Source organism: Crinia signifera, chromosome 1 (assembly GCF_055691185.1).
Source record: "Crinia signifera chromosome 1, ASM5569118v1, whole genome shotgun sequence".
Classification (NCBI taxonomy): domain Eukaryota; kingdom Metazoa; phylum Chordata; class Amphibia; order Anura; family Myobatrachidae; genus Crinia; species Crinia signifera.
Genome location: NC_139217.1, coordinates 344001414 through 344018620, shown reverse-complemented (window position 1 = coordinate 344018620; position 17207 = coordinate 344001414). Strand labels below are relative to the sequence as shown.

The window sequence follows — 17207 nt, the reverse complement described above, 5'->3', positions numbered from 1 at the left end:
ATCTGTATTCAAAAATATACAACGACCAACGTTTCGGGGCAGATGCCCCTTTGTCAAGGTGTGGGTGATAACGTTATCACCCACACCTTGACAAAGGGGCATCTGCCCCGAAACGTTGGTCGTTGTATATTTTTGAATACAGATTTCCTTCACAAGTCCCAGGAGTGCCAGTCTCTTCTTTTTATTTATATATATATATATATATATATATATATATATATATATAGACAGTTGGGTTCTCAGGTTGGCACTCTGGTTAAAGATAAAACTGTTCCGGTGCCAGGCACATAATGTGGTTAATAGAAAGCACTTACCCCCTCGCAGAAAGGATTGGAGCCGGTACACGGTGGTAGGTGAAGAAAAAAAGGGTTTATTGCAATTACATCATTGCACAAAGAGACAGCTGCCGACCTGACAGCCGTTTCAACTGCATGTGAGCAGACCTCTGATGAAAACTGCTCACATGCAGTTGAAACGGCTGTCAGGTCGGCAGCTGTCTCTTTGTGCAATGATGTAATTGCAATAAACCCTTTTTTTCTTCACCTACCACCGTGTGCCGGCTCCAATCCTTTCTGCGAGGGGGTAAGTGCTTTCTATATATATATATATATATATATATATATATATATATATATATATATATATATATATATATATATTAGTCCATAGGACCACTTGGGTCCAATAAAAGGGCACTCACCAAATTTTTTAATAAAGATGAAAAACTTTTATCATATCACCATTTCCGTAGATATAACTCCTTACTCGCAGGTAAGTATTTTGAGGTCGACGTTTCGGCCATGTATGGCCTATCTCAAGACTTATCAGCTGTTGAAAACCTTTAAGTTCCAGAGACCAGGGTACACTGACACTACCTCCCAGCCTGCATTATATACCATGCACCTCATTAGCTAATCAGGTTCACCTGTATAGTATACCTAAGGTGTCCCACATGGACCAATACTGGTCACATGTCCTCATATAACATCATTCATTGGTTCTCCATTAACAACATATGCCACTAGCAAGATGGCCGTGCGTTTCAAAGGGCCTTATTTTGGTTCATTCTTTCTGACAAAATCCTTCTTAGATGGACAAAACCATGTGCACTGCAGGGGGGGCAGATGTAAAATGTGCAGAGAGAATTAGATTTGGGTGAGTAATTTTGTTTCTGTGCAGAGAAAATACTGACTGCTTTATTTTTACACTGCAATATAGATCTCACTTTTAAGTAAAACCCCACCCAAATCTAATTCTCTCTGCACATGTTACATCTGCCCCACCTGCAGTGCACATGGTTTTGCCCATCTAAGAAGGATTTTGTCAGAAAGAATGAACCAAAATAAGGCCCAAAATTAGTACAATCATGGGCTCCGGCCAGCCAACCCACCATATATAGGCATACAAAAATTCCCCCTACCACGGGCTATGCGCCCGGCACACGGGACTTGCCAGGGTCTGCTCACCCCACAGCCACAGCATACAGCATCCATTCCCTGTACTCGCCAGGTGTGTTCCACTCGGCTGAATATGGCCGTGCCATCCATTCTATGCATCCAGCCAATATGGCTGTGCATGTCACGCTGGCTTCACTCTTAGTGATATATTCCCATTTATAAGACAATTAATGATGTATTAAATAGCGGCTCGGTCTAGTATATAGGCAGTTGGAGATAGTGTACAGTGGGCCATATTGCTATGGTCAATTACTATTTGGATATGGCATGTTTTATATGCAATCAGAAAATCATTTAAAAGACACATACACACATAAACACTCTATATACATCTAGGGGTAGATTTATGCCCCCTTAATCCACTTACTAATTAAAAAATAATAATAATTTTTATTATTTTTTGTAATTTTGTTTAATTATTAAAACCAAAACGTTGATAGATCATTACTCAATCAATATATACCGGTGCGAGGATATAGGGTCTACATACATTTTGCTTCACTCTTCCCACCGACCAGCAAAAATTTCTTATTATAGAGGAAATATAGTCATAAGAAAATGTTTAGAGGATTAATCTCTTTGAGGCCTCTAGGGGCCAATGTGTCCAGATTATAAATCCATTTCGCCTCACATCTTCGGAGGGCCAACAATCTATCTCCTCCTCAAGGTGCTTTTGGAATGTGGTCAACGAGTATACTTTTAGGGTAAATACTGGCTGCATTATTTTTACACTGCAATTTAGATTTCAGTTTCAGCACACCCCACCCAAATTTAATTCTCTTTGCACAGGTTACATCTGCTCCACCTGCAGTGCACATGGTTTTACCCATTTTCCGAACAAATTTGTACTGAGCTCAGATCAGGATAAGGCCCTTGGTGAGCCGCGTTCCCGGAAGTGCGTGTCTGCGAACTTCCGGTGGTGGATGGACCCAGCGGCGACGGGGGAGCCTGGAGGGACTCACTGGGGGGTATTTAATCGGGTAAGTTGTTGATGTCTGTGCTTTTCTCCTGTGTGATTTGTGCCCTTAAGAAGGGATAATTCCCGAAAGCGCTCGGCGCTACAATACACAGTTTTTGCATCACAGTGGCTGTTTATTTATTTGAGTGCCTCCCACCCTTTGGAATTCTATCTGTATTTTTACAGGTACAGTATATATAAAACGGTTAATCTATTTGGAGAATACACGTGCCATTGTCTACTTCCTATTGACGGATCTATCACAAGCGGGCACCGGGGTAACATCATCATAAAAAAGAGTGCCAGGCCGCCATCCATTGCTATATATATATATATATATATATATATATATATATATATATAATATTTATATATATATATATATAAATGTTTTGTATTTACGATCAATCACATCAATATCTGATTAGAACTATTGTGATGTGTCCTTAGTTGCCAACATGTAACAAGCTACAACACCTCAAGAACAGTAATGTGCTAATAAATAATGTCTAATTTTCTCTAGATTCTAATCATAAAATAGACAAATATGGTTAGACGTTATGGAACTAATAGCAGATTGTCAGCCACACTGACAATACGGCTGAGGCGACGCTACCGCAGAGTGTTGGTTGCACCAGAGTTGGGGCGGACCTAATTCGCCCCTCCAAACGTGGCGATTATAGAAGCCTTAGTACCTGCAGGTTTTGGTCATCAGCCAGAGGGGATCAACAGAAGTAGTGTAGTGTGCACTGTGGCCATTCTAAACAGCGGTCTCGGATGTGGGTTCACACCCAAAACCAAACACATTATCAGTCATTGTGACAAAGATGGGTAGCCAAATAAAGGAAAATATTTAGGGGAGTACATAAGAGTGATAAAGTGCTAGCCAATCAGCTCATAATATTTCAATAGGACACACCAGTGGTAGGATTAATATATTAGGTAGGACATATTGCACTATTTGTCTGTTTGTCTAGTTTTGTATCATCTTGCACTGGGGAGAATGTATTGAATAGGAAACACAGGGATAACTGATCCCCCTTTCCCACTGCAGCCTTTAAACGGTAAATTGCCTTTCATACTGCATGTTTTAAATGGTATATTACTGGTTAATTACCATTTTTGTACCTTTCACATTGAACCCATTTTGATAGGTACAAAAACTGTAATCCAGTAATATACCCCACCACCCTTGGTACCTGGCAGCTCGCAGCAGTCTGCGCAGCGGGCAGTGTGCGGCAGCTAATTTGCCCGCCCTTCATGATATAGGTGCATTTTTAACAGCCAAGCAATGTGGTCATATTGTATATAATGTCACAAGCCCCATCTGCTCGCCTCCTGTCAGCGGCAGCAACGCTCATGTGGGCAGTGTGCGGTGGGGGCCGCTCGGCGAATGTGAAGTAATCGGCGGGGGTCCCTGCAGCGGATGGGAACTAGTGCTACTAGTTCCCATCCGCTGCAGGGACCCCCGCCGATTACTTCACATTCGCTGAACAGACCCCGGCCGCACACTGCCCACATGAGCTTTGCTGCCGCTGACAGGAGGCGAGTGGACAGGGCTTGTGACATTATATACAATATGACCACATTGCTTGGCTGTTAAAAATGCACCTATATCATGAAGGGCGGGCAAATTAGCTGCCGCACACTGCCCGCTGCGCAGACTGCTGCGAGCTGCCAGGTACCAGGGGTGGTGGGGTATATTACTGGATTACAGTTTTTGTACCTATCAAAATGGGTTCAATGTGAAAGGTACAAAAATGGTAATTAACCAGTAATATACCATTTAAAACATGCAGTATGAAAGGGGTAAAACCTGCTCTGACCGGTTTAAAGAAATGTTTAAAAAACTGGGTCAAAGCAGGTTTTGCAGTGTGAAAGCAGCATGAGAATCACCATATTTTAGAACACAAAACAGTCTGCAAAAATAACACACACGTGTCTATGGATACTGAAATATTTCCAAAGTATCAAGCAGGAATATGTAAATAAGGCACACAATCACATTTAATTTATCTCATAGTTGCTGACTTTTTGGCTGCCCTCTCCGGGAGAGGGCAGCCAGCTCAGTGAAGCAGGGGGATGGGGCCGTCGCCGAGAGGAAAAAAGGGGTGGTTAGGGGTGGAGCCATGGATGGGCTGCCCTATTGGGGAGTGTCTAGCGTGATCGCATAATTTTAGCCCCGCCCCGCTGTGCAATGCCGGTATTTCAGGCATTGCACTGTGGGGGCCGGGGCCAAAATGCTGTGAACCCGTCATTCGGGGGAGATGGAGGGCAATGCATGAGGTTTGCCACCCTTTCCAGGGGGGTGGGAGGGTGACCCAATTTCCAGGACCCTCCCAGCCATTCCGGGAGGGTAGGCAACCCTGATTTATCTTTGCATAGAAGTCAAGGCTTCTATGAAAATGCTGTGCATTTTCAGAAGCTTTGACATGTAAACATCCGAATAATTAGCTATCCTAATTTCCAAAGCCAGCACTCTGCAAAATAGTCAACCCTTAGGCAGAAGATTTGTAGCAAAGAGATATAGTGTTAAAGTTATTGATCACTTTTGGAAAACTCCCTGAATATATTCTACCATTCATTTGTAATAAATCATTTACCTATTCCTGAGATACTCCCTTACATGAAGCTAGGATAACAATTACTCAACAGCTCACACTAGTTTATTGCAGAGGGCTGAATGCATTAAAATAGGCTGGTGTAGCTGCAGTACATGATCACAATGACAATGTGTTCCCAGCTCCAGGTAACAGGCAGAGACACCCCCTACAGTTACTGCAGTTCCCTCCCAGTAATATCTATGTAGAGACAGACTTTTATCTCATAGTGTTCTGCAGCTCTACAAAGACAGAAAGGGAAAGGCAGATAATAATGTTAGCTGCAAAATCGCTAGCAGTTTGCAGCCATGTATGTTATCTGATTGAAGCTCAGAAAAGCTAATCATTTTAATGTTGATCTCAACAGTAAAAGTGCATACATACAAGACAATATATTAATTAATATGCACAATAATGATAACGTTAACAACATGTTCATGCACGTTGCCTAGCATTAATGATGTATGTTCCCACGGGTCGTTAGCGATGTCTTCCATCATCTGTACATGCAGGACGATGGAGAATGTTGCTAGGGAGAGTAATGCAGCATGGTCACTGCTCCCAACACCTCTTGGCACTGCTCACTGCCCCGGCGACCCCACCGTGTCCCGACATTAAGCTGGGTATATCATCTAATGTGTACTAGTGATGAGCGCGTCCAGGTTTCTGACATCCGGAGACTACGAACAACAGGGATCCAAACTGAGATTCAAGCTCTTCGGTAATTCCCGTCAAGCTCGGCACGCAGAATGAGGCAAAACTTCATCATCCAGGCGTCGGTTTCTCACAAGATACGAACTCTATACGAACTCCGCAACCGCCGCCATCTTCACTCTGGCATTGGAGAGGGTTGAGGGAGGTTGTGTCTCTGTGTCTTTTTGGGGGCCAGATGTACTAAGCTTCAAAGGTGATAAAATGGAGAGTGATAAACAACCAACCAATCAGCTTCTACCTGACATTTTGCAAACACAGTCTGTGACATGGCAGGTAGGAGCTGATTGGCTGGCTGTTTATCACTTTCCGTTTTATCACTTTTGAAGCTTAGTGCATCTGGCCCTCGGAAACTGGTGTAGGGTGGCGACCTGGTCACAGTGGTGGTGTCCTGTGGCATCCTGTGCAGTCCAGTCCTGGGATACTGTGCTGCCTGCTGCCGGTGCTGATGTCCTGTGCTGTTTATTGCTGGTGTCCTGTGCTGCTGTATAAGTCCATACAGTGGTGCTGTGCAGTCTATTGCTGCCGGTAAGTCCAATGGTACTGCTATTAAGTCCAGTGGGACTGCTAGTACAGTGGTAATGCTAGTCCAGTGGTACTGCCTTTAAGTCCACTGGAACTGCTAGTTCAATGGTACTGCTGTTAAGTTCAGTGGTATTGCCATTAAGTCTAGTACTGCCGTTAAATCCAGTGGTACTACCATTAAATCCAGTGGTACTACCGTTAAGTCCAGTGGTACTGCTAGTTTAGTGGTACTGCTAGTCCAGTGGTACAGCTGTATAAGTCCAGTGACATCAGGGGCGGGCTGGGCCGGGGGGACAGGGTGCCACATGCCCCCCAGGCCGGTATGACTATGTGCAGGCTGGGCCGCTGTGTGCATCTTGCACACGCTGCTGCAGCTGTCACCGATGCAGCCGCCGACCGCCTCCGTGTGTCACTCCAGCTCATCCCCGGCTTCCTGGCCACACAAGTGTAAGACGACGGCCTCTCCAAAAATGTCCGCCGCCTTATAGGAGACAGAAACTAGAGGTGCTGCCATACCTCTAATGTCTGTCAGAAGAGAACAGCGCGGCCAGCGCTACCTGGAAGTGCGGATTCAGGTAGCGCTGGCGTGCTATTTAAATAGAACCCCTTGGCGATGAGCATGTACCCTGGCTCCCCCCTGGCAAAAAATCCCCATGGCAACAAGAATGAAACACCTGGCAAGAAGCATTGTAACCCCTGGCAACAAATGATATACTTCTGACAATGAACATGTAGGTAAGCAGCAGTTATATGGTATAATATGTAATAGGCATTATTATGTTTAATGGGCATTACGGTATTGGCATTATGTGTAATGGGCTTTATAGCATGTGGCATTATGTTTTATGGGCATTACGTTGTTGTTATGTGTAATGGGCCTTACGGTGATGGCATTATGTGTAATGGACATTACGGTGTGTGGCATTATGTGTAATGGGCATTAGGGTGTTGGCATTATGTGTAATGGGCATTACGGTGTTGGCATTATGTGTAGTGGTCATTACAGTGTGGCATTACGGTGTGTGGCATTATGTTTAATTAGCATTACAGTGATGGCTTTATGTGTAATGGGCATTACTGTGTTGGCATTATGTGTAATGGGCATTATGGTGTGTGGCATTATGTGTAATGGACATTACGGTGTGTGGCATTATGTGTAATGGGCATTACGGTGTTGGCATTATGTGTAGTGGTCATTACAGTGTGGCATTACGGTGTGTGGCATTATGTTTAATTAGCATTACAGTGATGGCTTTATGTGTAATGGGCATTACGGTGTTGGCATTATGTGTAATGGGCATTATGGTGTGTGGCATTATGTGTAATGGTCATTACGGTGTTGGCATTATGTGTAATGGGCATTATGGTGTTAGACGTTATGTGTAATGGGCATTACAGTGTAAATTTTTGCAACACGTACTTTCCCCATTTCTGCTGTATGTGTGTGTGGGGGGAAGGATTGTTTAATCCTTGCTGCATACTAGAGGGAAGAGGGTAGGGTGGTGAAATGATGGAGATGGTGATGGGCCACTTGCTTGTTTTGCCCCCCAGGTTGAAAGTTGCCAGCCAGCCCCTGAGTGACAGTCCAGTGTACACCATTAAAAAAATAAAAGGGTTATTTTAATCCATCTAAGTTTTTAAGGCTTTGCCGTCTGTGTGTGGTACACTCTCCTGTGCCACCCGCTTATAATAAATAACCCCAAAATAAAAGGGTTATTTTAATCCGTCTATTTTTTTAAGGCTTTCACGTGTGTGTGGTACCCTCCTCCTCTGCCACATATAAATAACACCAAAATAAAAGGCTTATTTACTCATTTATAATTTTCAGGCTTTGCCATGTGGCTTTGCCTCCTCCTGTGCTGCATATAAATAAAATAACCCCAAAATAAAAAATATTTTAATCCATGTAATTTTTTCAGGCTTTGCTGTGTGTGTGGGCCGGGTACACTCTCCTGTGCTAACCACATATAATAAATAATCCCAAAATAAAAGGCTTATTTTAATCCATATAATTTTTTCAGGCTTTGCCGTGTGTGTGGTTTAGGCTGAGTACACCTTCTTGTGCCGCTTGCATATCATAATTTACTAGAGATGAGCGGGTCCGGATCCCCGAGATCCGACAGATCCGAATATCGGGGATCCGGGCCAGATCCGAGCCGGCTCGGGTGTTCCCGCCTGAATTCCGGACCAATAACGAGGCCGAACGTCATCATCGCGCTGTCGGATTCTCGCGGGAGCGGGATCTTATAAAAGACGCACGCGCGCCCGCCATCTTCACTCCAATCTTGGAGAGGGAAGAGGGTGGTTGGGAAGCTCCGTGTGCTCCGTGCTGTGCTCTGTGCCATGTGCTCCGTGACCTGACCTGTGCCCTCACTGCCCTGTGCTGTGCTCCGTGCCATGTGCTCCGTGCTGTGCTGTGCTCCGTGACCTGCCCTCACTGCCCTTTGCTGTGCTCCGTGCCATGTGCTCCGTGCTGTGCTGTGCTGTGCTCCGTGACCTGCCCTCACTGCCCTGTGTTGTAGACTTGTGGCCTGAGCCCTGTAGTGTGATTTAACTAACTAGGTGCTGCAGTGCTCACACGCAGGGGCTGCAGTGTCCACTGTCCAGGGGCTGTACTGTGGCCCGTGCCCTGATGTGATTTATTTAGCCCTAAGCCCTGTGTTGTGATTTATTTTATTTAGCCCTGAACCCTTTGTTTTTTTTGTGATTTAACTAACTCAGTGCTGCAGTGCTCACACACAGGGGCTGCAGTGCTGCTGAGTAGTACACTGTGTACAGGGGCAGCATTAATACAAGGGGCTGTGTCCAGTGTGACGGCCTATATCTTATCCATTGTCCAGTGTCACAAGTCACTCATGACATATATCCTGTGTCCTGTCCTGTGTGACGACTGACGACATATCCTGTGTCCAGTGTGACGACATATATCCTGTGTCCAGTGTGACGACATATATCCTGTGTCGTGCTGCAGTGCTCACACGCAGGGGCTGCAGTGTCCACTGTCCAGGGGCTGTCCTGTGGCCCGTGCCCTGATGTGATTTATTTAGCCCTAAGCCCTGTGTTGTGATTTATTTTATTTAGCCCTGAACCCTGTGTTTTTTTTTGTGATTTAACTAACTAACTCAGTGCTGCAGTGCTCACACACAGGGGCTGCAGTGTCCACTGTCCAGGGGCTGTACTGTGGCCCGTGCCCTGATGTGATTTCTTTAGCCCTAAGCCCTGTGTTGTGATTTATTTTATTTAGCCCTGAACCCTTTGTTTTTTTTGTGATTTAACTAACTCAGTGCTGCAGTGCTCACACACAGGGGCTGCAGTGCTGCTGAGTAGTACACTGTGTACAGGGGCAGCATTAATACAAGGGGCTGTGTCCAGTGTGACGGCCTATATCTTATCCATTGTCCAGTGTCACAAGTCACTCATGACATATATCCTGTGTCCTGTCCTGTGTGACGACTGACGACATATCCTGTGTCCAGTGTGACGACATATATCCTGTGTCCAGTGTGACGACATATATCCTGTGTCGTGCTGCAGTGCTCACACGCAGGGGCTGCAGTGTCCACTGTCCAGGGGCTGTCCTGTGGCCCGTGCCCTGATGTGATTTATTTAGCCCTAAGCCCTGTGTTGTGATTTATTTTATTTAGCCCTGAACCCTGTGTTTTTTTGTGATTTAACTAACTAACTCAGTGCTGCAGTGCTCACACACAGGGGCTGCAGTGCTGCTGAGTAGTACACTGTGTACAGGGGCAGCATTAATACAAGGGGCTGTGTCCAGTGTGACGGCCTATATCTTATCCATTGTCCAGTGTCACAAGTCACTCACGACATATATCCTCTGTCCTGTCCTGTGTGACGACTGACGACATATCCTGTGTCCAGTGTGGCGACATATATCCTGTGTCCAGTGTGACGACATATATCCTGTGTCCAGCGTGACATATATCCATTGTCCAGTGTGACGACATATATCCTGTGTCCAGTGTGACGACATATATCCAGTGTCCAGTGTGACGACATATATCCTGTGTCCAGTGTGACGACATATATCCTGTGTCCAGTGTGACGACATATATCCTGTGTCCAGTGTGACGACATATATCCAGTGGCCAGTGTGACGACAATATATCCTGTGTCCATGTCACAAGTTACAACATATATCCTGTGTCCAGTGTGACATGTAATGTGTGCCGGCATATATCCTGTGTCCAGCGTGACCTATATCCATTGTCCAGTGTGACGACATATATCCTGTGTCCACTGTGACGACATATATCCTGTGTCCAGTGTGACGACATATATCCTGTGTCCAGTGTGACGACATATATCCTGTGTCCAGCGTGACGACATATATCCATTGTCCAGTGTGACGACATATATCCTGTGTCCAGTGTGACGACATATATCCAGTGGCCAGTGTGACGACAATATATCCTGTGTCCAGTGTCACAAGTCACAACATATATCCTGTGTCCAGTGTGACATGTAATGTGTGCTGGCATATATCCTGTGTCCAGCGTGACATATATCCATTGTCCAGTGTGACGACATATATCCTGTGTCCACTGTGACGACATATATCCTGTGTCCAGTGTGACGACATATATCCTGTGTCCAGTGTGACATATATCCATTGTCCAGTGTGACGACATATATCCTGTGTCCACTGTGATGACATATATCCTGTGTCCAGTGTGACGACATATATCCTGTGTCCAGTGTGACATGTATCCATTGTCCAGTGTGACGACATATATCCAGTGTCCAGTGTGACGACATATATCCTGTGTCCAGTGTGACGACATATATCCTGTGTCCAGTGTGACGACAATATATCCTGTGTCCAGTGTCACAAGTCACAACATATATCCATTGTCCAGTGTGACGACATATATCCTGTGTCCAGTGTGACGACATATATCCTGTGTCCAGTGTGACGACATATATCCTGTGTCCAGTGTGACGACATATATCCTTTGTCCAGTGTGACGACATATATCCAGTGTAACGGGCTGTGTCCAGGGGCAGTGTCCAGTGACCAGGGGCAGTGTCCAGTGTCACAGGCTGTGTCCAGTGTAAAAAATCAGAAAAATAAATAAAAGTATTAAAAAATTTTTGGGGGGGGAGGATGATGGAGGAGGAAATAGTGGGAGATCAGCAACCTGATAGAACTTCTGAAGCTGCTACCACCAGTCAGATTCATGATGGCAAGGCCAATGGTCAAAGGCATAGAGGCCATGTAAAAGCAAAGCAGAAATCAAATTTTACAATGGTCCATAAAAAAAAAATTAAGTCACGTGCGGAGAAAAATAAAATTGGCAATATGCCGTTCACCACACGCAGTGGGAAGGAAAGGCTACGGCCTTGGCCTTTGTTTCTGACTGATGGTACAGCGTCTCAGAAGAATGATGGTAGCCCTTCTGCTACTACAAAAAAAAGAATGAAAGTTTTTAAGACAAAGGCGAGTTCACAAATGTCACAAATCCCAGAGGAGAGTCTAAGTGTTTCCGTGGATGCCATATGTGAGCCGGACCTTTCAAATACTGTTTGTGAAGAGGAGGTTCATTCCACCATTTGCATGCCCTCTGCAAGTGTGTGCAAGAGCATCCCCAGTCAAGATTTTGACCTGGTTATTGAGGATGCTTCTGAGGAATTGGATGTGGATTCTGTTGGTGAAGCTGGCACACAGAGGGATGCGGATGATGACGATGTTGGGGATGATGTTGTTTGTTTTAAGGCACCGACAGAGACAGTTGTTGTCCGGGGTGTGGAAAAGCCCATTGTCATGCCAGGGCAAAAGACCAAAAAATCCACCTTGTATGTATGGAATTATTTCTACCCAAATCCGGACAACAACTGTCAAGCCGTGTGTAGCGTTTGCAAAGCTATTGTAAGTAGAGGTAAGGACGTGCAGCACCTTGGGACCTCCTCACTGTTACGTCATTTGCAGCGCATCCATCAGAAGTTTTTGTCAAAAGAAACTGTGAACAAACATGTAGCAGCCCGCCCAGCGTCACCGTCCTGCTCCCCTTTCTCTGTTAAATCCAAGGTCCTGCAATCTCCTCAAACAACTGCATCATCCCCATCCTCAGAGATTATGGGATTGGGAAGTAGTCCTGCACCCAATGTCATGATCCTGACAGAATCCTCTCCTATCCTGGATTCCTCAGAAGCATCCTTATCAGGTACACCTGTTGCTTCTGCTGCTGCTTCAAGGAAAGGGACCAGGAATGCTAGTCCTGATCACTTAGCCAAGCAACTGACTGTAAGTCAATCCTTTGAAAGGGGGATGAAGTATGCCAGCAGTCACCCAGTTGCACAGCGTATTACTGACGCCATAACAACTATGTTGGTAATAGACGTGCGTCTAGTGTCCGCAATTAATTCTGTGGGTTTTACCCAGTTGCTAGAGATCCTGTGTCCCCGTTACCAAATTCCATCTAGGTTCCACTTCTCCAGGAAGGCAATACCCAGGCTGTACACGGACATTAAAAAAAGCGTTGTTACTGTCCTTAAAAATGCCTCTGTACCCACTGTCCACTTAACCACGGATATGTGGACAAGCGGAACAGGGCAAACAAAAGACTACATGTCTGTGACTGCTCACTGGGTGGATGTATTGTCTTCAGCAGCAGCACCAACAGCAGCAGCAGCAACAGCAACATCATCTCCCATTGCTATTCAGAGGCAGGCTACACTGTGTATCACCGGTTTCAGTAAAAGGCACACAGCGGAAAACCTCCTAGAAAAACTATGGGAAGTCATTGCGCAATGGCTTACCCCACTTGGACTCTCCTCGGGATTTGTGGTATCCGACAATGCCACCAATATTGTGAGTGCATTACATGTGGGCGAATTCCAACATGTCCCATGTTTTGCTCACACAGTAAATTTGGTGGTGCACCATTTCTTGAAAAAGGACAGGGGTGTTCAAGAGATGTTGTCCGTTGTTTGGAAAATTTGTGGACATTTTCGCCATTCTGCAAGTGCGTGCAGGAGATTGCAAGACTTGCAAGAAAAGCTAAATTTGCCCTGCCATCAGCTGAAGCAAGAGGTGGTCACGAGGTGGAATTCCACCCTCTATATGCTTCAGCGGATGGAGGAGCAGCAAAAGGCCATCCAAACCTACACCTCGACCTATGACATAGGGAGAGGAACGGGAATGCACCTGAGTCAAGCTCAGTGGAGAATAATTTCCGTGGTGTGTAAGATCCTGCAGCCCTTTGAGGCTGCTACACGCGAAGTTAGTTCTGACACTGCCAGCTTGAGCCAGGTCATTCCCTTGATAGGCCTTTTGCAAAAGCAGTTGGCGAAATTGAAGGTGGCAGGGCCCCAGCAAATCTTTTTCTTGCACCTCTTTCTGCGTCATTTGTTGGCTCTTTGTAGCGTCCTAAATTTTTAAATCTTTGATGGATGAATGGTGGAGAGATGGGTGGTGTCTTTCTCCACATCATCTATTATGGATGAAAATATGTCCTCATGGACATCCATGGTCTTATCCCTTCCTATCGTACTTCTTTTTGGATAGGATGTCCCGGTTGGATGGATGGATGGCTGGGTGGGTGGCAGGGCCCCAGCAAATCTTTTTCTTGCACCTCTTTCTGCGTCATTTGTTGGCTCTTTGTAGCGTCCTAAATTTTTAAATCTTTGATGGATGAATGGTGGGGAGGTGGGTGGTTTCTCTCTCCACATCATCCATTATGGATGAAAATATGTCCTCATGGACATCCATGGTCTTATCCCTTCCTATCATACTTTTTGGATGGGATGTGATGGATTGATGGATGGCTGGGTGGCAGGGCCCCAGCAAATCTTTTTCTTGCACCTCTTTCTGCGTCATTTGTTGGCTCTTTGTAGCGTCCTAAATTTTTAAATCTTTGATGGATGAATGGTGGGGAGATGGGTGGTGTCTTTCTCCACATCATCTATTATGGATGAAAATATGTCCTCATGGACATCCATGGTCTTATCCCTTCCTATCGTACTTCTTTTTGGATAGGATGTCCCGGATGGATGGATGGCTGGGTGGGTGGCAGGGCCCCAGCAAATCTTTTTCTTGCACCTCTTTCTGCGTCATTTGTTGGCTCTTTGTAGCGTCCTAAATTTTTAAATCTTTGATGGATGAATGGTGGGGAGGTGGGTGGTTTCTCTCTCCACATCATCCATTATGGATGAAAATATGTCCTCATGGACATCCATGGTCTTATCCCTTCCTATCATACTTTTTGGATGGGATGTGATGGATGGATGGCTGGGTGGCAGGGCCCCATCAAATCTTTTTCTTGCACCTCTTTCTGCGTCATTTGTTGGCTCTTTGTAGCGTCATAAATTTTTAAATCTTTGATGGATGAATGGTGGGGAGGTGGGTGGTTTCTCTCTCCACATCATCCATTATGGATGAAAATATGTCCTCATGGACATCCATGGTCTTATCCCTTCCTATCATACTTTTTGGATGGGATGTGATGGATGGATGGCTGGGTGGCAGGGCCCCAGCAAATCTTTTTCTTGCACCTCTTTCTGCGTCATTTGTTGGCTCTTTGTAGCGTCATAAATTTTTAAATCTTTGATGGATGAATGGTGGGGAGGTGGGTGATTCGCTCTCCACCCCATCCATAATGGATGAAAACATGTCCTCAGGGACATCCATGGTCTTATTCATTCCTAGACCGAGTGCGTGGCTTCGGGAGGAACACACGTGATTTGGTGAAGTGGTGAGGGAGGTAAGGGAAAACACACCTAGCCAGCCAGCTCAAACAAATTAACCTTAGCGGTGAATTGGGTGACAGATGTAGCAGACTAATTGACCCTACTACATAGATAGCGGTCTATAAGGGTAGACCTATATAGGGATCTCCTAACCTGGGGTCCTAGAGAGGTGGAGGCCACCAATTACCCCACCCCTGCCACCAATTATCCCACCCCCCTCCACCCATTAGGTGATGGATGAGGAGGCAACTGGTAATGCTCCCAGCGTTCAGAAACCACGTGACCTCATGCCAGATAGGGGTCTTGTTAGATATTAAACTGATATAATCAGATACTACCTTGCAGACTAAATAAGTGCTGCACGAAACGCCCACTGCTCCTTGGCTGAACATGAGGAAGAGTGCTCAATCAAGCCAAACAGGGGTTTTGGTACTTGATTGGATCTTCTACCAGAGGAGCGCAGCTACTAGTATAGCTTTGAAAGAAGATCGGTCCTTCTCTATTGGGGAAGAATAGATGTCATCAGTGACATCCAGAGTATATCCTCCTTTTGGGATAGTGTGGATGGATTGATAAATGTTTGGGAAGAAGTAGTCCCAACAGCTGCTGATGGTAAGTGTACTAGACCAAGTGCGTGCCTTCGGGAGGAACACATGTAATGTGGTGAAGTGGTGAGGGAGGAAATGGAAAACGTACGCCTAGCCTGTCTGATCAAGTTTGATAAGGAGGTATCTTCACAAACCACGTGACCTCACGCCAGATAGGGGTCTTGTTAGATATTAAACTGATATAATCAGATACTACCTTGCAGACTAAATAAGTGCTGCACGAAACGCCCACTGCTCCTTGGCTGAACATGAGGAAGAGTGCTCAATCAAGCCAAACAGGGGTTTTGGTACTTGATTGGATCTTCTACCAGAGGAGCGCAGCTACTAGTATAGCTTTGAACGAAGATCGGTCCTTCTCTATTGGGGAAGAATAGATGTCATCAGTGACATCCAGAGTATATCCTCCTTTTGGGATAGTATGGATGGATTGATAAATGTTTGGGAAGAAGTAGTCCCAACAGCTGCTGATGGTCAGTGTACTAGACCAAGTGCGTGCCTTCGGGAGGAACACATGTAATGTGGTGAAGTGGTGAGGGAGGAAATGGAAAACATACGCCTAGCCTGTCTGATCAAGTTTGATAAGGAGGTATCTTCACAAACCACGTGACCTCACGCCAGATAGGGGTCTTGTTAGATATTAAACTAATCAAATGTTCTCTTCTCTTGCTAATGGTGTGGAGGTTCTAAAAGAGGAGTGCAGCTACAAGGGGGGGGGGGGGGTTATTAAACTGCCACAATGTCTGCCCCTGTAGTGCTGCTCTGCTTCCGACATGTGCCAGGTTGGAAGTGTAAGGTCCACATGTATGTGATGCCCACTGCTGTCGCCTAGCTTAGTCATCCAGCTACATCGGGATAACCTTATGGCCCTACTACAGTAAATGAAAACGATTTTGTGAGCTGTGAAGTGATCAAAATTGTCTAGAAATGAGTGGAAACTAATGTTATTGAGCTTAATAACACTTTAGGGGCAAAAACAGGCCTGAAAACTATTATTTTAGCAATTTTTAGCATTTTTCCAAATGAATCCAGATCCAAAACCAAAACCAAAACCCGCAAGGGTGGTTTTGCCAAAACCAATCCAGATCCAAAACACGAAGGGAGATCCAGATCCAAAACCAAAACCAAAACCCGAAAAAGTGGACGCCGCACATCTCTATAATTTACATATCCCAAAAGTGTTATTTTTAATCCACATCATTTTTGTAAGGCTTTGCCATGGTACCCTCCTCCTGTGCCGCATATAAATAACCCAAAAATAAAAGGCTTATTTTAATCAGTCGTATTTTTTTCATGCCTGGCCGTGTGTTTGTGTGTGTTTGTGTGTGTGTGTGTATAGTACACTCTCCTGTGCAGGGACGTGCGGTGAGGTTTGTGGTTGGTGAGGCACTGGCTTGGTGGAGCCAGCGCCGACAGGCTCTGTGGGGAGCGTTGGGTCCAGGTTGCTCATGCGCTGACAGGCAGGTGCGGTAGCTGCCCCCTGCATAAGCAGCAGTGACCAGAAAGAACAACTCCTGCCTGTCAGCGCTGAAAGAAGCAACCTGGACCCAGCGTTCTCCATTGCTGGCTCCACCAAGCCGCCATGGCGTCTGCCTACATACATTTTTCAATAAAAAAAAAATGTGGCCAAATGTAATAGCCTTTT

The 17207-nt window shown here is 45.5% G+C and overlaps 1 protein-coding gene across 1 annotated transcript in view; it reads left to right on the top strand.

Moving 5' to 3' along the window:
* The first annotated feature begins 2324 nt into the window (after positions 1-2324).
* LOC146030083 (retinol dehydrogenase 11-like) overlaps positions 2325-17207 on the top strand; it is a 145728-nt gene continuing 130845 nt past the window's right edge. The window contains exon 1 of the mRNA XM_083158393.1: positions 2325-2437. Within this exon, the coding sequence (XP_083014519.1) occupies positions 2381-2437 (57 nt within the window). The 5' untranslated portion in view covers positions 2325-2380. The remainder of the gene's footprint in view (positions 2438-17207) is intronic.